This window comes from Nerophis ophidion, linkage group LG07, assembly GCF_033978795.1.
Source record: "Nerophis ophidion isolate RoL-2023_Sa linkage group LG07, RoL_Noph_v1.0, whole genome shotgun sequence".
Lineage (NCBI taxonomy): Eukaryota > Metazoa > Chordata > Actinopteri > Syngnathiformes > Syngnathidae > Nerophis > Nerophis ophidion.
The window spans coordinates 51,295,252-51,317,023 of record NC_084617.1 but is presented as its reverse complement, the minus strand read 5'-3'; the positions used below and the strand labels follow the sequence as shown (position 1 = coordinate 51,317,023).

The 21,772-nt window shown below is 38.1% G+C and overlaps 1 protein-coding gene across 1 annotated transcript; it reads left to right on the top strand.

The window, feature by feature from the left end:
• Positions 1-1,319: 1,319 nt before the first annotated feature.
• Positions 1,320-19,975, top strand: cdk7 (cyclin-dependent kinase 7). The gene is made up of 12 exons (XM_061906372.1): positions 1,320-1,461; positions 8,696-8,755; positions 8,848-8,881; positions 8,956-9,023; positions 9,121-9,189; positions 10,970-11,080; positions 11,153-11,271; positions 13,682-13,781; positions 13,864-13,950; positions 15,216-15,365; positions 17,250-17,388; positions 19,485-19,975. Exons 1-12 carry the CDS (start codon positions 1,396-1,398, stop codon positions 19,511-19,513), a joined length of 1,032 nt encoding a protein of 343 aa, XP_061762356.1. The 5' UTR covers positions 1,320-1,395; the 3' UTR covers positions 19,514-19,975.
• Positions 19,976-21,772: the final 1,797 nt, after the last annotated feature.

The following is a 21,772-nucleotide window of genomic DNA, read 5'->3' as shown; positions in this document are numbered from 1 at the left end:
GGGTTTGGCTTTGCATAGTAGAGTTTTAACTTGCACTTACAGATGTAGTGACCAACTGTATAGTTACTGACAGTGGTTTTATAAAGTGTTCCTGAGCCCATGTGGTGATATCCTATACACACTGATGTCTGTTTTTGATGCAGTACCGCCTGAGGGATCAAAGTTCCGTAATATCATCGCTTACATGCAGTGATTTCTCCAGATTCTCTGAACTTTTTGAGGATTTTACGGACCATAGATGGTAAAATCCCTAAATTCCTTGCAATAGCTCGTTGAGAAATGTTGTTCTAAAACTGTTCGACAATTTGCTTACAAATTGGTGACCCTCACCCCATCCTTGTTTGTGAATTACTTAGCATTTCATGTAAGCTGCTTTTATACCCAATCATGGCACCCAACTGTTCCAAATTAGCCTGCACACCTGTGGGATGTTCCATATAAGCGTTTGATGAGCATTCCTCAACTCTATCAGTATTTATTGACACGTTTCACAACTTCTTTGTCACATGTTGCTGGCATCAAATTCTAAAGTTAATGATTATTTGCAAAAAAAAATGTTAATCAGTATCAGTTTGAACATGAAATATGTTGTCTTTTTAGCATATTCAACTGAATATGGGTTGAAAATGATTTGCAAATCATTATATACCGTTTATATTTACATCTAACACAATTTCCCAACTCATGTGGAAACAGGGTTTGTGTATGTGTACATTTACATATGTATATATGTACATACAAGAAGTATACATTTACATATGTATATATGTACATACAAGAAGTATATATGTATATATATGTATATATGTTAATGTGTACATATGTATGTATTTATATGTAATATGTATATATACAAATGTACATTTACATATATACATACATAGATATACATATGTATATATTTATATATACATATATATATATATTTCTGCTGGAGCCTATCTCAGCTGCATTCGGGTGGAAAGTGCGGTACACCTTGGATAAATTATATATATGAATGAGACAAGTTGTCCAGGGTGTACTCCACCTTCCCCGATTGTAGCTGAGATAGACTCCATCACTCCCCACGACCCAAAAGGGAATAAGCGGTAGAAAATGGATGGATGGATATATATATATATATATATATATATATATATATATATATATATATATATATATATATATATATATATATATATATATATATATATATATATATATATATATATATATATATATATATATATATATATACACACAAACATATATGTGTTTACTTGGTCCACCAGTAGATGGCAGTGTTGATCAAATATGACTTTTTTTTTTTAACCCGGAAGTTCTACGTGTGGACCTTTAACAAGGCGGAAGTTGACATTCATGGCACTAGTACATGATTAATGACATTTAACTGCGATGGCGCTTGATGTTAAGTCCAGAGCCAAACGGTACGAGAAACTGGATTTTCTCGGAGAGGGACAGGTGAGGATTTTTGACCACCAGTGCTCTCATTGTTGCGGTTTTCGTTCATTTCAGGGTGCTCGTTTGTGAGCTGTATGGATGAAAGTTAGGAGTAGCGTGCTAGCAACCCCGGTTGTTAATGTCAACAAAGCCTCGGTCAATATTTATTTCACCCGCTCTACATGTGAAATAATGTCCACCATTGATCATGTATCATAAATATTAATATTGTTTAGAGTGTATTCTCCAACAAAACAAAGCGAGATAATTAAAGCAGTAAAAATGGATCTTCACTGGTACAACATCTCCCAAGTGAGGACACCCCTCACTTTTACATTATTACATATTTTCAAGGGAAATTGCTAATAAATGAACATTTGAATTAAAAAAGTAGTCAGCTTTATAAATATATTGTTTCAAATGCTGTAAACCAGTGGTTCTTAACCAGGGTTCGTTCGAACCCTAGGGGTTCGGTGGAGATCAAAACACACCCGACTCTTCGTGTGAATACAAACTTCTCCCTATTGGCATATTACAGATACGGCAAAAGCAAAAGTTATTTTTTGTGAGTTTATGCGCTGTCTTAGTTTTGTTGTTTAAACAAGGTTCATGCACAGTTGATTTTGTGCACCAGTAAATAAAAGTATGGTAACACTTTAGTATGGGGAACATATTCACCATTAATTAGTTGCTTATTAACATGCAATTTAGTAACATATTGGTGCTTAACTAGTCATTAAGTACTAATTAATGCCTTATTCGGCGTGGCATTATTTTAACCCTAACCCTCTAACCCTGACCCTAACCAAATAAGTAACATATTCTATTACTTAGAACATGTTGCCCAAGTGTCCAAATAACTCTAAATTAAGTCTTCGTTACTTAGAATATGTTCCCCTATACCAGGGGTAGGGAACCTGTGGCTCTTTTGATGACTGCATCTGGCTCTCAGATAACATGATAAGTAATGAACGATTCCGCTGGTAATCACAGTTTTGATTGATTGATTGATTGATTGATTGATTGATACTTTTATTAGTAGATTGCACAGTACAGTACATATTCCGTACAATTGACCACTAAATGGTAAAACCCGAATAGGTTTTTCAACTTGTTTAAGTCGGGGTCCACCTAAATCAATCCATGGTACGTGTTAAAAACAACATTGAAATAATAAAAAATTCTCATGCATTTTAATCTGTCCGTCCGTTTTCTACCCCACCAGTTCAAGAAGTCGCATTAAGAAGTATTTTATTTATTATTGGTTAGTTTCAGAATAACAATGTTAATAAACATAAGACTATATTTAATATACTCTATAAATGTTGGTCTTAATCTACATGCATTTAGTTGTATTCAGTGTTAAAAAATATTATATGGCTCTCACAGAAATTGATTTCAAAATATTTGGCTTTCATGGCTCTCTCCGCCAAAAATGTTCCCGACCCCTGCCCTATACTAAAGTGTTACCAAAAACATACAACTTTGTCTTGAATTTGGAAAAAAAAAACGTTTTATTTTTCACTAAAGAAGGGTTCGGTGAATGCGCACATGAAACTGGTGGGGTTCGGTGCCTCCAACAAGGTTAAGAACCACTGCTGTAAACACAAGAGAGAACGCGTCACAGTAACATGGAACGACACAGGAGGTCCTTCATACCGACAGTCATCAGACTGTATATGCATATGTTCCTTCTTGACTGCACTTGAATGTAGAATATATGTAAAATGTATTTTTGTTGTTCATATATTATATATTGTATATATTATATATTGTATATATAATATATGTCATATATTCACAATACGAAGGTCCTGCAGTCCTGGGTTCAAATCCAGGCTGAGGATCTTTCTGTGTGGAGTTTGCATGTTCTCCCCGTGAATGCGTGGGTTCCCTTCGGGTACTCCGGCTTCCTCCCACCTCCAAAGACATGCACCTGGGGATAGGTTGATTGGCAACACTAAATTGGCCATAGTGTGTGAATGTGGGTGTGAAAGTTGTCTGTCTTTCTGTGTTGGCCCTGCGATGAGGTGGCGACTTGTCCAGGGTGTACCCCGCCTTCCGCCCGATTGTAGCTGAGATAGGCGCCAGCGCCCCCTGCGACCCCGAAAGGGAATAAGCGGTAGAAAATGGATGGATGGATTATTTATTATTTTTATTGTTAGTGAACTGTGGTGCTGAATTTCCCCCATGGATCAAAAAAGTACTTTCTATTCTTTCTATTCTATTCTACCATGTTAAAGCTGTGACCAAAGTTGTTTGTATTAGGATCCTTTCTTTAGGAGTCCAACCAGATGCTTTATTTTCTAAGGAGGTGTAAAAAAATGGTACGTAACTAAAATTGAAGTTTAGAATTTATTCTATACGAAGGTGTAAGTACAGACCACCGCAACTCAAGTGCTGGAGGAAGTGAACAGAGCTATCTGAATATCGGAGCAATCTCTAAAAATGGTCGCCCTCCTCACAGGCTTTTTTCCATGAATTGATTAATGTGGGGGTCCACATTTTAACAAGTTGAAAAACGTATTTGGGTGTTACCATTTAGTGGTCAATTGTGCAGAATGTTGACTGAACTGTGCAATTTACTAATAAAAGTATCAATCAATCAATCCATGTTGCATGCTCGCCTTGGCGGTGATCGAAACTGAAAGTTAACTTGACGTGTGTGCCGAGCACACACTTTCTCCTCCAGTCTTGCTCCCTGCACCTGTACTTCATTCTCCGGAACCTACAGGAGATACAATGTGTGTGTATTTGCATTTACATTTGAAGGGTTCCGTTTTGCCCAAAGGAGGGAAACTAGTCCTGTAATACTTGAAATTCCCTTCAGCGTGGCACCGGCATTTCCCCGCATTCGCACACTATTTTACATATTCTTGTTGTTTTCATTAAGTTTTGCTTGCATGGATATTACAGCTGGGGTGAGTTAATTTACCTTACAGCAACCACCTGAATTGAATTACTATTATACGGGGGGCAGTATAGCTTGGTTGGTAGAGTGGCCGTGCCAGCAACTTGAGGGTTCCAGGTTCAATTCCCGCCTCCGCCATCCTAGTCACTGCCGTTGTGTCCTTGGACAAGACACTTTACCGACCTGCTCCCAGTGCCATCCACTCTGTGACCAAAGTGGTTTGTATTAGGATCCTTTCATTAGGAGTCAAACCAGATGCTTTATTTTCTAAGGTGGTCTAATATAATGGGACGTAACTAAGATTGAAGTTTAGAATTTATTCTATACAAAGGTGTAAGTATAGACCACCGCAATACAAGTGCTGGAGGAAGTGAACAGAGCTATCTGAACGTCGGAGCAATCTCTAAAAATGGTCGCCCTCCTCACATGCTTTTGTCCATGTTGCGTGCTCGCCTTGGCGGCAATCGAAACTGAAAGTTAACTTGACGTATGTGCCGAGCACACACACTTTCTCCTCCAATCTTGCTCCCTGCACCTGTACTTCATTCTCCGGAACCTACAGGAGATACAATGTGTGTGTATTTGCATTTACATTTGAGGAGTTCCGTTCTGCCCAAAGGAGGAAAACTAGTCACGTAATACTTGAAATTCCCTTCAGCTTGGCACCGGCATTTTTCCGCATTCGCACACTATTTTACATATTCTTCTTGTTTTCATTAAGTTTTGCTTGCTTTGATATTACAGCTGTGGTGAGTTAATTTACCTTACAGCAACCACCTGAATTGAATTACTATTATACAGGGGGCGGTGTAGCTTGGTTGGTAGAGTGGCCGTGCCAGCAACTTGAGGGTTCCAGGTTCAATTCCCGCTTCCGCCATCCTAGTCACTGCCGTTGTGTCCTTGGGCAAGACACTTTATCAACCTGCTCCCAGTGCCACCCACACTGGTTTAAATGTAACTTAAATATTGGGTTTCACTATGTAAAGTGCTTTGAGTCACTAGAGAAAAGCGCTGTATTAATATAATTTACTTCACCTCACTACTGTTAAGAACAAGGTATAGATTTATTTATCCGTGCAACCCACTGTTTGAGTTACATGCTTTATAAAAATGTCCTTATTATCAAAGTAGATGGATAAAATGAACTGAGACAACATCTGCTGGAACATGAACTAATTCCTCTACGTAAGTCTATTAAGTCCTTTTTTAAAACTTAAGTGTTTGTGAATCTCGATTAAGAAAAAAGTTCACAAGGTTTTGCATTTTTATAAAGGTTGCACTTGACTTGGGTTGCAAGGGGTGGAAAGTTTCCAGTAAATTTCCGGAAATTTACCACGGGAAGTTAAGCTCGGGAATTTTGGAACTATTGACCATCTTTTGATTATTCAAAGTTTGACACCGTCAGTGGGAATTGATTGGGAATTACAATAATTATATATTTTTGGGCACTTGTCTATATGCTGCTGCATCTTTGTGGCATTTTTGACGTAGCTCTTTGCACAGTATTTCCAAATGTACATAGCCTTTCCGCCTACATTGGTTGGTGTGAAATGTCTCCACACATCAAATGGTGTACGTGGCATTATTCTGTTTGTATTTATTTGTTCTTGTAAAACACTAATGCAATGCCACACAGGGATATAAATAGTCAGCTAAACAATTGGAGTAGTCTTTAAAAATATTTTACTGATGGAAAATGAATAGAAATAGGCTAAATGAACACTCAATCAGAATGCTAAATCAAACTATAATCTACATTTTTGTATGACAACAAAATGGCTAGCAGAACAGAATAGCAGAGGAAACTACACGTTTTGATTTAGTATTTGCTAGTTGAACTTTACAGATCACAAAAAAGGTAAAACAGGATCACTAATGTTGTTGCCATAAATCAGGGGTCTCAAACTCAATTTACCTGGGGGCCACTGGATGCAGAAACTGGGTGAGGGTGGGCCGCAGGAAAAGATTTCTTAAAAAAATCTAACATGCACTTTTTGAATGAATTTACCTTCTTTGAATGGCTTTCCCGCCTTAGCAACATACTTGCCAACTCTCGCAATCTTTCCGGGAAACACCTGAATATCTGTGTCCCTCCCGGCTTTCTCCCGGGGCAATCATTCTGCCGGTTTTCCCCCGAACAACAACATTAAGGGTGTGCCGTGATGACACTGCCTTTAGCATTTTCTACAACCTGCTGTCTCGTCCGCTTTTCCACCGTACAAACAGTTTGCCAGCCCAGTCACATATTGTATGAGGCTTCTGCAGACCCACAGAAGTGACTGCGAGACATACTTGATCAATAGCCATACAGGTCACACTGAGGGTGGCCGTATAAACAACTTTATCACTGTTACACATATGCGCCACAATGTGAACCCATACCAAACAAGATTGACAAACACATTTTGGAAGAATATCCGCACTGTAACACAACAGAACAAATACCCAGAATCCAATGCAGCCCTAACTATTCCGGGCTACAATACGGGGTGGGATCGAGGGGCACGGGTGTATATTGTAGCCCGGAAGAGTTAGGGCTGCATGGGATTGTGGGTATTTGTTCTGTTGTGTTTATGTTGTGTTACGGTGCGGATATCCTCCCAAAATGTGTTTGTCATTCTTGTTTGGTGTGAGTTCACAGTGTGGCACATATTTGTAACAGTGTTAAAGTTGTTCATACGGCCACCCTCAGTGTGACCTGTGTGGCTGTTGATCAACTATGTCCTGCAGTCGCTTACTGCGTTTACAACAGAAGCTAAATACAACATGTGGCTGGGATGGTACGCTGTTTGTACAGGTTGTAGAGGATGTTAAAGGCAGTGCCTTCACGATGTCCTCTTAATATTGTTGTTTGGGTGAAGTTTGGGAGAATGATTACCCCTTGAGGGGCACTGAAAATTGGGAGTCTCCCGGAAAAATCGAGGTTATACAAGTATGACGCTGTAAAGTGCCATTCATATAAAACTCGCGGGCCGCACCAATATTAAATTTTCATATTAAGGTGCGGGCCGCAAAATAACGTCTCGCTGGCCGCGTGTTTGAGACCCCTGGCATAAATGAATGGTATTTAAGAGAGAGAAAATTAGCATCACGGCTAACAGAGAAAGATTTTCGGTTAATTATGAGACTATGGTGGTACATAAACCTAGCTAGCTAGAGATATTGGTCCCAAAATCATTTAACAAGTACAGGAACAGCTAGCTAGCTTGAGTGGAAGTCTGCTGGAATAGCCAACAGTCATACAGTAACAAGCAATTACACCTCTATTAAACTTTAATACCATAGGTCAAATATATTTACCCCAGTAACATCATCAAAACTTACATGACTGGATGAAGTACTTGGGCTCAAATACTAGTGTGGCCTCAATAGCTCTGCTGTAGTGTGTAGCATGCTGAGAATGATCTGTGCATGTGGCGGAAGAATGCTCTGCACATGTGATGGAGGAATGCACTGTGAAGGGTTGAAATTCTACTCAATTTGCATTAAATCAGGTTGTTTTAGCTAATAATCCATACTGCAAGATCTAGCATGTTGCATTCAATGTTTATTCTCATTAATTTCCCATGTTTTCCCATTAATTTCCATATATTCCCGTTAATTCCCATAGAAAGTTTCCAACTTTGAATATTCCCGGAATTTTGCAACCCCACACTTGACCGTAACACTGAAAATGTGTTTTAAAACTGTAAATATTGGTCACTTGTCAGCTTTATCAGTTTTTTCCTTTAAAAAATGAGCCATGGTTTTTGCTTGTTTTGTGCAAAATGTGCAACAATATTGCTTTTATTGTAGCTTATCGGAAAGGATGAATAGTGCATATTTGCATTACTTTCCCTGAACATATATTGTTTATGGGATAGACAATATATGTTCAGGGAAAATAAATGTGGATAGACTCTATCCAGAAAAATTAACCCTGAGACGTTTCAAACTGTCAACTACATCAGTTTGAACATTTTTTATGAAACAAAATTATTTCATATTTATTTCACAAAATGTGTTTGTTTTTATATGAGCACATTCAACTTAATTGCAATTTGCCATCATTTTGCAAGATGCACAGAAAGTCAACAAATACAACATAAAAGGAGATGATTAGGCTTGTATTTGGTGGATGCACTGAGCCCTTTTTTGCACTACACATCCTTTGTACTTACTACTCTTACTGGGGTAAACAGGGAGCCTGTTGATTGGATGCAGCACTGCTCCCACCTAGCTGCAGACTTGTGTATTGGTCTAATATGACTACCAGAGTATAGACACACATAATGAAAGTCTGTAATGTTGCTAAAAAACACTATTGTATTACGAAACTAAGTTATAACTTCTTCTGTTCTCCAGTTTGCCACAGTATACAAAGCCAGAGACAAAAGAACAAACACTATAGTTGCCATTAAAAAGGTAAAGTAATGAAGCTACAGTCGACAAATTAACAGCCCCTTTCTGCTATTCTGATGTTCATCTTTAATTTTACTTTGTTTTGTGTCCGCTAGATTAAAGTTGGCCATAGAACTGAAGCTAAAGATGGTAAGTTAGTAAATTGTCACACAATAGCTACCCTGTCTTTGCTTGTATAAAGTTGTATCGCTTTATTTGTTTAGGTATCAACAGGACTGCACTACGCGAGATCAAGTTGCTGCAGGAGCTGCATCATCCAAATATTATTGGGGTAGTTTTTGGTTTTATTACTGTTCTTATTTTAATCCCCCATGTAAATTACTTGAAGAAACCTGCCTTACTATAATCTGATCTGTTTTGTGTTTCAGTTACTGGATGCATTTGGACATAAATCTAACATCAGTCTGGTGTTTGACTACATGGAAACTGATTTGGAGGTAAAACTATGTTTTTATTAGATGACACACCTGTATGTTGTGACTTTTCCATAACGCCATTCCTCAATGTCCATTCCTATTTAGGTTTTAGTCTTTTTATTATTTGTTTTGAAATAGTCTATCTTTACGATCTGCTATTAAGATGCTTTATGTAGTAGATGTGTCCCAATCCGATATTGGTATCGGCTTGTGATACTATATTTTAAATGTCTGATGTAAGGGCTTCACGGTGGCAGAGGGGTTAGTGCGTCTGCCTCACAATACGAAGTTCCTGCAGTCCTGGGTTCAAATCCAGGCTCGGGATCTTTCTGTGTGGAGTCCTGGGTTCAAATCCAGGCTCGGGATCTTTCTGTGTGGAGTTTGCATGTTCTCCCCGTGAATGCGTGGGTTCCCTCCGGGTACTCCGGCTTCCTCTCACTTCCAAAGACATGCACCTGGGGATAGGTTAATTGGCAACACTAAATTGGCCCTAGTGTGTGAATGTGAGTGTGAATGTTGTCTGTCTATCTGTGTTGGCCCTGCGATGAGGTGGCGACTTGTCCAGGGTGTACCCTGCCTTCCGCCCGATTGTAGCTGAGATAGGCGCCAGCGCCCCCCGCAACCCCGAAAGCGAATAAGCGGTAGGAAATGGATGGATGGATGGATGATATAAGCGCTCCGATACAAGCTGTACTGTACCACGTTTACTTGTGCAAAGCTGGACAGCTAGTTAACATCTAAATGTCCTCTAATATCACACAAAGTTGGTCTTTTTGTGTATTTTAGAGAAGTCATTCACAAATGTAAATGTGGTAGGTTTAGCAGGTACACAACAGCTAAGCACACTATAGCACCCAAGCTAGACATATGAAATACCTTTCTTTAACTGAACAATATTGCAGTTTAAAACACTACATTTGTCAATATAAACAAGTATCAAATAATTCAAGTTACATATTACTTACACATCCAAAGTCTCCAAGGCAGAATAATCGTATTAGAAAGTATCCAGTAAAAAATGTGTCCGCATTATTCAACTTAGTCTGTTATGAGCTTAACTTAATGAATTGTTGTGGCCACTAGGTGTCACCAAAAAAACTACTTAAAGACAGCGTACTCCATTCCAACTGGTTAATAATGAATAGGTTTTCATACCTACTACCGGTAATGGATGGATGGATAATACAATTGTATTATGTTTAGGTCATTTCACTAGGTCAAGTCTTTTCTAACATTGCACACTCCAAATTAATAAATGTATCTATAGTTCCTACTGATAAGGTATCTGATCAATATCGGTATCATATCAGAGGTAGTTATCTTTGTCATGTAAACACATTTTTTCTACTCAGTCAGGTGGTCTTATTAGCTTTTACTGGATTTAAATTAAAACTATAATATCCAAATTCTTGATATCATCTCCCTAAAGTTGTAAGTTTCATCCTAATGTTTTTCAATAAACCGATTTTTAAATTGATTTAATGTTGGCTTCCAATCCTGCAAGTGAGATCAATAGACAGCCATTTATTTGTTTTTAGCATACAGTGCTCTAAGATTCCAATCGATGCACACCTCTCATATTAGATTAGAGTGTTTTAAAATAAATCAATACATTTCCACTCTTGGCTCCAACAGCCAATTGATTGCATTAGCAGCTAAGTATGAAATATGACACTCAGCTAACGACCAGTGCTCCAAGTGCTTATATTCAGGCATTTGCAATCACTTACAATTACAGAGCATACATCCTCCCACCTACATGTCTACATTTATAGCTTTTATTCCTTTTTCTATTTTTAAGGTGATCATCAAAGACACCAGCCTACTCCTGACTCCAGCCCATATCAAAGCGTACATCCTCATGACTCTACAGGGGTTAGAGTACATGCATCAACACTGGGTGTTGCACAGGGTAAAAGCACAAACACTACACATGCTGCTCTCTTCCCGCCTGTCTTTCAAATGTCATGATTTGCATTTTTAGGATTTGAAACCCAACAATCTGTTGCTTGATGGCAGCGGAGTGTTGAAGTTGGCTGACTTTGGTTTGGCCAAAGCCTTCGGCAGCCCCAACAGAGTCTACACTCATCAAGTGGTTACCAGGTCTGTGTTGTTGAATAGACTCCATTTTGATTTGCTCCCATTTTTCATGAGTTAAACTCAAAAATCTAAAACTTTTACTTTATGCACAAAATACCTATTCCTCTCAAATATTGTTTACAAATCTGTCTAAATCTGTGTTGGTGAGCATTTCTTCTTTGCCAAGTTATTTCTTGCTCCCTCACAGGTGTGGCATATCAAGAATCTGATTAAACAGTATGATTATTGCACAGGTGTGCTTTCGGCAGCACACAATAATAGGCCAATCTGAAATGTGCAGTTTTGCTTTCTTGGGGGTCAGAAAAGCAGTCAGTATTTGGTGTTACCACCATTTGCCTCACGCAGTGCAACACATATCCTTTGCATAGAGTTGATCAGGTTGTTGATTGTGGCTTTTGGTTGGCCACAATCTTCATGTCCTCTTCGCCTAAAGACCACACAGATCATCACTGTTTTTTTTGTATTCATTGTAATCATCCATCCATCCATTTTCCTACCGCTTATTCCCTTTGGTGTCGCGGAGGATTCTGGTGCCCATCTCAGCTACAATCGGGCGGAAGGCGGGATGCACCTTGGACAAGTCGTCACCTCATCACTGGGCCAACACAGATAGACAACATTCACACTCACATTCACACACTAGGGCCAATTTAGTGTTGCCAATCAACCAATCCCCAGGTGCATGTCTTTGGAGGTGGGAGGAAGCCGGAGTACCCGGAGGGAACCCACGCAGTCATGGGGAGAACAGGCAAACTCCTCACAGAAAGAAAACTATATTTCCACATATTAGTTACACTAGACTATAATCTGCAGATATATACGTAGTGAAATTAGTTATTTGCACATAAATATTCTGTAAATGTTTATGTACATAATTGTTTCCAAACGGTGTCTGTAATATGGCTGATCAAACAAAACAGACGTCATTGTCATGGACCCACTAGCTGCGGAAGCTAGCTCTCCAATCAGCTAAACAGACTCAGTAACTCCATGGTGACTTGTTGGTGAATTTACTGCAGAATTTGTGAAACTGAAACAATACAAAGTTCTTGTCATTGTAAGGTAAAGCTACCAATTAGCTAATCCTAATGACGCTAGCGTCATTACATTACAATAGCATGTACAAATATGCATGAAAACACTCCTACAGACATCACACATGGGACTGTTCAGTAAATATAAACAGTTTTACTGTATAACTTACGAGCGTTGCTTGGAGTGACTAATGAAGAATCCATGCGAGTCGTAACGCTATGGATTAGGAGAGAAAAAAATACGACCTGTAAATGGAAATACACCTTCAGTGAGCGAACTTGTCCATAAAATGGCACCATAGCACAAACAATCAAACATTTTGTAGGTGTATTTGCTTGTTTTTTTAAAAAATTTTGTTATGGCTGTTTTCAGAGAAAAATCCATAAACTAGCCGCCCTGTCTAATAAGCCGCAGGGTTCAAAGTGTAATACATTTTAGGAACTTAAATATCTGCTTGACTCATGATATTAAAGCAAGTTATCCAATTGTACATTGTAAAAAAAAATTAAGGTAAATAACTAGAGCTTTACCGTAAGAAAAAAACTGTTTTTTTTTTCCATTTACAATAAAATGCCGTTAAAAAACAAATGCTTTGATTTATATATTGGAGAAAAAACATCGTAAATTGTACAGTACATTTTGGCAGCTGAACTGTTACTAATGTACTCTAAAATTTACATTTTTTTTTTTCACTGTACGTAAAATAATATATTATAATAAAAACATGTAATGAGACTATTAATATTTATATGTTCTTCATTGTTACAAGCGGCTCTGTGAGGGCAGCCATAACTGGGATGTGGCCTTTAATCAAAACAAGTTTGACACCCTAGTCTAACCAATCAAATCTGTATCACTGGCGGCGATTTTGCCACAACTTTTTGAAAATGCTGCAGCGAAATCTGTCATTTTAGGTAGCCAAAATATTAAAAAAAGACCGCAAAATCTTAGAGGGACTAATTAATAGTACACACTTTTCCTTTTGTTTGATTATCAGAAAGAAAACTTGTTTTGGAAAAAAACTATACAGTATATCATCCAGAAAAGCTGGTTCACATCATATTTGTGTTCTGCATGTTAACAACATGATGAAATTCCACAGGTTGGACTATATGAAGCCATAAATGTGCAGAAAATGAGTGTCTCCATGGTGACAGGCACTATAAACGCAAAAATATAATTTTTCATATAAGGCGGTCTGTACCACTTTTGCACTTATCAATTGTCTACACAGTCTTGGTAGATCACATCCAACACACCCTCACTATTAGCACCTTGTAAAAGTCCTTGCAAAGTTACAAATGTTACTCTTCAGAATTATTTCGGTATACATGATTAAGTGATTGGTAATAGTTTATTTAATTATTATCTTTCCTAGGTGGTACCGCTCCCCTGAACTTCTGTATGGCGCCAGGATGTACGGAGTAGGAGTTGACATGTGGGCAGTGGGCTGCATCCTAGCAGAATTGCTCCTTCGGGTAGCTAATTTTCTAAAGAAGATCTAAAAAATGTTATACATGCTATTGTTTCTTAAATTGTTTTGTTTTTATTTTGCTGCAGATACCTTTTCTTGCTGGAGACTCTGATCTTGATCAGCTCACCAAGATCTTTGAAGCTCTCGGAACCCCCACGGAAGAGTCTTGGCCTGTGAGCATTATTTAGACCCTGATTGCTATGGGTGTGGGAAAAAATAATTTCAAATTCGAATCGCGATTCTCACATTGTGCGATTAAGAATCTATTCAAATTTTTTTTTAATCGATTCATTTTTTTTATTTTTTATTAATTTTTTATTTTTTTATTTGTATTAATCAATCCAACAAAACAATACACAGCAATACCATAACAATGCAATCCAATTCGAAAAACCAAACCTGACCCAGCAACACTCAGAACTGCAATAAACAGAGCAATTGAGAGGAGACACAAACACGACACAGAACAAACCAAAAGTAGTGAAACAAAAATGTATATTATCAACAACAGTATCAATATTATTTATGATTTCAACATAGCAGTGATTAAAAATCCCTCTGACATTATCATTAGACATTTATAAAAAAAAAGAAAAAAGAACAATAGTCTCACAGTGGCTTACACTTGCATCGCATCTCATAAGCTTGACAACAAACACAGTGTGCAATATTTTCACAAAGATAAAATAAGTCATATTTTTCGTCCACTTAATAGTTAAAACAAATTTACATTATTCCAATCAGTTGATAAAACATTGTCCTTTACGATTATACAAGCTTTTTACAAACATCTACTATTCTGCTTGCATGTTAGCAGACTGGGGTAGATCCCTCTGAAATCCTATGTATTGAATGAATAAGAGAATCCTTTTGAATCGGGAAAATTTAGTTTTTGAATCGAGAATCGTGTCGATTTGAAAAAAAATCAATTTTGAATCTAATCGTGATCCCAAGAATCGATACTGAATGAAATCGTGGGACACCCAAAGATTCACAGCCCTACTGATTACGTCAATGCATTGTTTAATTTGAAAGGTAGCACGGTGGAAAAAAATGGGTTGCACGTGTGCCTCACAATAAGAAGTTCCTGGGTTCGATCCCCCGGCTCGGGGCCTTTGTGTGTGGAGTTTGCATGTTCTCTCCGGGTACTCCGGCTTCCTCCCACTTTCAAATATATGCACCTGTGGATAGGTTGATTGACAACACTAAAACATTGTCCCTAGTGTGTGAATGTGAGCGTGACTGTTGTCTATCTGCGTTGGCCCTGTGATAAGGTGGGAACTTGTCCAGGGTGTACACCGCCTTCCGGCCAAATACAGCTCGGATAGGCCCCAGCACCGCAGGGACCCCAAGAGTGACAATCGGTAGAAAATGGATGTATGGTTTCATTTGAGAAAAAAACTAAATAATAACCCTTGTTTGTTTTTTTACTCGTTAGGGAGTGAGCAGTCTACCAGACTATGTGCCATTCAAAATATTTCCTGGCACGCCTCTTGAACACATATTTAGTGCAGCTACAGATGACTTGCTTGAGTTGCTACATGGACTCTTCACATTCAACCCCTCCACAAGGACAACAGCTACACAGGTAACTTAAAAAAAAACTGCGAAGGTTTTTGCTTGTTTTTAAAGATAGAAATCATGGTTCAAGTTTGAAAATGGGAGGCAGAAGATCAAGCTTTTGATTGTGTTTGTACTTTTGATGTGTTCCATTTACCTCAAAAGTTGGAATTCAAAGCTGGTAATTACGTCAGAGCTGAGCCATGAGCGTTCATGTTACGAAAAGCTGTTCTTGTGCTTGCCTTATCTGAATATAAACAACTTCTGGACAAAAATGTGCTCCTTCTGCAATGTTCAAGAACGGTGGGCACAGACGACATTGCTATCCATGTAGAACGCATGTGCCACAAAAAAAATTTAATTTACACTACAATATAATTACCATATTTATTCAACAATATATCATTACGGCTGATTTAGTGTGAGAAAAACTAGTCAGAAATTATAATAACGGTTATTACAGGAGCTTCTTTATTCTTTACACTCAGAGCAGCCATCTTTGAAAGTGTCGTCAACATTGTGGAAATTTCCTGAATGTTTCAAATGACATATTGCTTGTCCATTGCTTTCTTTGGACTTCTATTGAGCTATCAAAACAAAACAAAAAATGGGGAAGCATTTCTCAGGTTGTAGAGTGTTTGTCTCCCAACCTGAAGGCTGCGGGTTTGATCCCCCGTCCCCCTGAGATCATGTTGAAGTATACTTGAGCAAGATACTGAACTCCAAGGTAGCCCTAATGCTGGGTTTAATAGGTGAATGTGGTCGTAGTGTTAAAGTGTTTTAAGGACCTGGAAGGTAGAAAACCACTGTACAAGAAAATTATATATATATTTTTTTTAAATGCCGTAAAAAGGTTAAAAAATACTTCAAAGGGTCATATTATGATTTTTCTTTTGTTCTACATTTCAAACACATTTCCTTGTGCTCTACAGCACGTGTAAAGGTGTTTTTTTGGTCAACATTTTGCCTGGATTATGTTTTGTAGACTATCTTTAAGCTGCTTTCTGATCGTCTCTTCTGGATACGTATTTATGTGGGTGGTCTTACTTACACGCCTTCACTTCAACAGCGTTTTCTTTCAGTCATCTTTTTTGTCGTTTTTAGCGCTTCCATATGGAGTCTACTGAAATATGTAAGTTCAAACTGTAAGTAACTTTGCAGTAGAAATGACAACAGCGGAGGGTAAATGGGCATTGATAAGCCAGTCTGCCCCACATCAAGAGGATAGCTATTGGAGCGTATGAACTATAATGGCGGACTCGCGCAAAGCAGTTGGGGTAAAATTCTTACCATATATGGTTAATTTGGTGGCATTATCCTCAGGCAAACAGGTTTTGCAAATTCCAAACGGCTCGTTTGGAGGATGTATGAAGGAAGGCAAGATTGTTAAATATCTACCCAATGCCTCCATGGTTTGGTTACATATTGGGCCCCTTTTAAAAGGCACATAAAGTAGTACAGGAATTAACGACCGCACTGCTCTGATGACTGAATGACCACCGGAAAATGATAAACCCGCCCAAAATGCATATGCTATCGGGCACAAAATGGCTGCTCTGCGACGTACACAATGGGTGGATAAAACATTTGTATGCTAAGATAAAGTTTGTGCATTAAAACATATGTTTATTTGGTCTTTGGTAAATTTGGTACAATTTTTGTAAATCAAGGTTCCACTGTACCTAAGTTCCCCAACACAATTACGAATGTGACATGGGCCAAGTTAAAAACGTAACATTTTTCAGATGTGCATTTTCTTCCGCATTATAAAATTCTTCACCTGTGACCCTAAAACACATAAGCAGTCAACAATAAATGAATGCATCTTTGTATTGTTATACACCTGATGTGTAATTATCGTAATATTATTCGTATCCATTGATTGTGAACCTATCATGTTTGCACATCTCAGGCTCTGAAGATGAGGTACTTCAGCAATCGACCTGGTCCTTCTCCTGGGTCCAGACTCCCCCGACCCAACTGCTCTGCCGAAGCTCTGCGAGAGGTGGATACAGCCAGGCCCAAGAGGAAAATCGAAGGCCTAGAGACAAGTAATGAAAACTTATTTTTGATATTGTTTTGGAATTTCAACAAAAATATGTCCGGACAAAAACTAAGGTCTTTTTTTTTACATTTGAGTTCTCAAATGACATCAGTTTACAGAGGAGGAAGGTTTTTCGCTGCTACCGAAAAGAAGAAGAAAGAACAACAAGGAGCGAGAGAGAGACAAAAAAACCTTCAAATCTTATATGCTTTGAAAAAGGAGAGAAGGGTCCGGGCGAAATGTCCCATCCTAGGAGGTGGGAAAGGGGAATGAGCAATACACATCTTATCTAATTTGTGACACTCGCAAAAACAGGAATGTTTTGGTTAAACATTGGGTAAGGCAGTAAACAACATCAATCATCAAGGAAACCCATTCGGGGAGTAACGTTTGACAGAAAACACATAATTTAGTAATCAACCAACAGTAGTCTTTGTCATTTTTAGAGAGTGGGGGTTTGGAGACATCCCCAAAGGGCTCAAAAATGCATAGGCCATAAACGTGTCATATCTCTGAAAAAACACAAACTTAGGCTACAATTGTGTGTGTGTAAGTACTAAAATATACAATTTGCCATTACAATATTTAAACTCCTAACCCACAGTACTACCACAATGGATTTGACTTCATTAAATTCGCACCAACGGTATTGTTTATTTAATTTATGGTCAGGGTTCTACTCGCAACTAGGTCAAATATAGTATGAAACCTGGTGCATCTTTCCTGTCCTAGCTATTTAAAGCAGGCAAATAAATCCGGAATAGCACTTGATAGAAAGTAGCAATTCCAAAGGGTGTTGGCTCCACTAGTCATTACAAAGTGGAGGCACATTTCTACCTCTCAGTGGATTGTGGCAGCATTGAAGTAGAACTCTGGTGTTAGTAGGAGGTTCAAAGCTTTCCTGTTTCATCCTGTGGTCTGGAAAATCTCCGGCTTGACTATTCAGTATGGTTGACGCTCCAGTATATTACAGAGAGAATGTGGGGACATATATAGACACTCTCGGCGTGTAGATTACAAGTTTGTAATGTTGTTAATTGTTGTTATTGTTACTTAAAACGGACCTATGATGATTTGAATCAACATTTAAAACACTTCTTTGTGGTCTAGACAAATTGTATTAAATATGCTCTGGTGTAAATTTTGCTCCACGGTCACATTAATAATGTATTTTTTGCATATGTCTGCAAGATGCTCATTTGTCAAGGCGTTTACAGATGCAAATAAAACCACACTCCACCCTTTCCAAAAGTATGACAATGTATCTTTTGAAAAAGTACACTGTTTAAATATATGTCTTAAAGTAATTAATGCTATTTTTTTTGTTTTGTTTTAACAGACACAGTCAAAAATAAATTTAATTTACCATACAGTAGTACCTTAATTTATGGTTCTTTGACGGTGCTCCTGACTCAAAAGACTTGTATTTCAAATCAATGTAAACCTTTGAAATTATTTGAAATCAATTTAATCGGTGCCTGGCACCCCGAAAACAGCACAATTTCAACATGTAAGATGCCCTTTTAAAAAAGAAAAACAAACTTTGAAAAAATAAATATTGTACAAAATCAATACAATAGAATGTACTGATAACAACTACAGTAGTTTTATGAAGTAATGTAACGATAACGGAGAACATGTTTTATATTCAAATGTTCTTCAAAATAGCCACCCTTTGCTCTGATTACTTTTTTGCAAACTCTTGGCATTCTCTCGATGAGCTTCAAGAGGTAGTCACCCGAAATGGTTTTCACTTCACAGGTGTGCTTAAAGATCATATAGAGAATGCCAAGATTGTACAAAGCAGTGATCAGAGTAAAAGGTGGCTTTTTTGAAGAAGCTAAAATATAAAACATGTTTTCAGTTATTTCACCTTTTTTGTTAAGTACCTTTGGCCTGTACTGTACATCCACCTCGCTGTGGTGTCACAACGTAACCAGACTGCAAAATACCGCAACCAGAGGCATTCAAAACTGCGTGCAAGCTAGCACCTAAATGCATGAATCTTATGATTTGACATTGTCAGAGAAGACCTAAAACATCATAGGTCCCATTTAATGTACCGGTACTCATTTTCTAAACATTTTGTCTTTTGATTTTCAGCTCCCATGAAGAAAAAGTTGATATTCTAACCGCACGGGACCAGATGTTAGCCGGCATGGCGACGGTGCTGCTGCGACCGACAGTCCAGTAGGGGATGTAAAGTAGGACCTGTAGTCCAAATTGGCACATTTATGATGCCTGCCTGGAAATACCCTGCGAGAGGTGACTGAAAAAGAAAACAAGCCTATAGTCTGATTCTTGATATCAGCTTTTCCCTAAGACCAAGGGGACACAATTATTGAGACCTAATGCCATTATAATAATGATGGAATGACAATGTTGGACAATCCGTCCCAAGTTATTTAGGGTTGTCACGCCAAATTCATCCTGGCATGACTTTTAGTCATGGCATATAATCATGTATTGGTAAAATTAGAAATTACGCTATTGTAAACCATCTGTCTGCAGTCTGACCCAACTGTTTTGTTGCCCGCACATAGTATGCATTATTATTTTTGTATGAAAAAACAATAAATAGTGCAAATACCTAAGGGGGTCTTCCTGTAGTGTTTATACATGAAATAGTTTCTAAGCCATGATTATTAGCCTGTGACATGTGGTATTGAATGGAGGCGTAAATTGGGTGGTCTCTTTTCATCAAGGCCAATGCAGCTTGACCATGTCTTGCAACAATGTGTTTCCCGACAGATCTCATCTCATCATTTTAATTAACACGGCTGTAATCTAATACGCTCTGGCAGCCGCATAGTACCCGAGAAACATCTTGCTGCCTGGTATTACACAGTCTGTCTGTTCCTATTAACTAAGGTGACATTAGTAGTGACACATGTTGCTGTTGTCATAATTCATCAAATCTTGATTTGTATTAATGAAATGATGTCAACACTACCTATTAGGAATGAGCTGAAAGTTTTGCAGATTTTCCATAATAAGTTAGATTTACGGTTCTTTATAAATGTTCACAAAAGAGGCCTAAAGACTGAAATAGTCAAAGGGTGACCACAATGTATTTGTTTGTTCAGTTGCGGGGTCATATGACAGATCTGGCACACAGCCGCCTTATCAGCTCCTGTATGGCCTCCTCACTCCTCGTGTGCACAATTACACGTTTGTGTGGATTAGAAATGAACTGCACCGACTTTAAAACAGCCGCAACCAACCCGGGTTAAAGGTACAGTACATTTCGACAATGTGTCATCTAGTCTGATTGGACCTCCATTAACCACATGTTACTATGTACTGTAATGTGTTATGGCCATTATTTTAGTGCAGTGGACTTCGTTTTCCAGACCAAGGATCCCCAAACAGGGATGGAGCGCTGAACCACTACTTGTATATCTTCTATAAAATTGAGATTATGTCTTAAATCAGAGTTTCTTAACCTTTTTGACTTCGGCGCCCAACTTTTCCACTTCAAAGGAGTCCAAGGCCCACTCAAATATTAGCACTTAACTACTAATATAAGTGATCTTACTTTTAATTTTAATTGTACTCAATAATTATAGTGCTGAAATAAATGAATATTAATTAATTAATTAATTTGTTAAAAAAATATATATTTTATTTAAATGTAATAATAAATGGGTTGTACTTGTACAGCGCTTTTCTACTTTCAAGGTACTCAAAGCGCTTTGACACTACTCCCACATTTACATTCACACACTGATGGGGAGCTGCCATGCAAGGCGCTAACCAGCACCCATCAGGAGCAAGGGTGAAGTGTCTTGCTCATGACACAACGGACGTGACGAGTTTGGTACTAGGTGGGGATTGAACCAGGGACCCTCGGGTTCCGCACGGCTACTCTCCCACTGCGCCATAATAAATTATATATTTTTCTTAAATCAACTATCAATAAATATAAAGTGCAAATGAAAATACAGCTTCACCACTTTGGTCATAATTTTTGTGCTTAAGGAACTTCTCTATGACATTAGCGCCAGACGTCTTCTGTTAGCCTCTAGGAGGCGCTCGTGGCCCTATGGTTAAGAAACACTGGTCCTAAAGGTACCTTGTTATTGTGCAATAATACTTTATTATACAGAATTTTCCTAAGAGGGTTTCTTTCATGTTAAATTTTAAAATGTGAGTTTCCAATTATTTCACAGGTGTATGATACACGGAAAGTTATTCAGCAATACCCCAAAGCTAAAGAGGACATCAAAGGGCATGTTTATATAATTTTTTTCAACTTCATTCCTAAACTGAAATACCAAACGTGTTTTATTTTAACCCTTTAAAACATTTTGATCAAATCATGTCGCAGTTGTTGAGCATAATATTAGTAAGTAATTTAAAACGTGACATTATCAAAATAAAAAATATGT

What these genes read in the sequence shown, in the direction of transcription:
- cdk7 (XM_061906372.1), top strand. Translation starts at nt 1,396, where the DNA reads ATGGCGCTTGATGTTAAGTCCAGAGCCAAACGGTACGAGAAACTGGAT. An exon ending in ATTTTCTCGGAGAGGGACAG is followed by an intron (nt 1,462 to 8,695) that starts GTGAGGATTTTT and finishes TCTGTTCTCCAG; the next exon opens with TTTGCCACAGTATACAAAGC. An exon ending in AACACTGGGTGTTGCACAGG is followed by an intron (nt 11,081 to 11,152) that starts GTAAAAGCACAA and finishes TTGCATTTTTAG; the next exon opens with GATTTGAAACCCAACAATCT.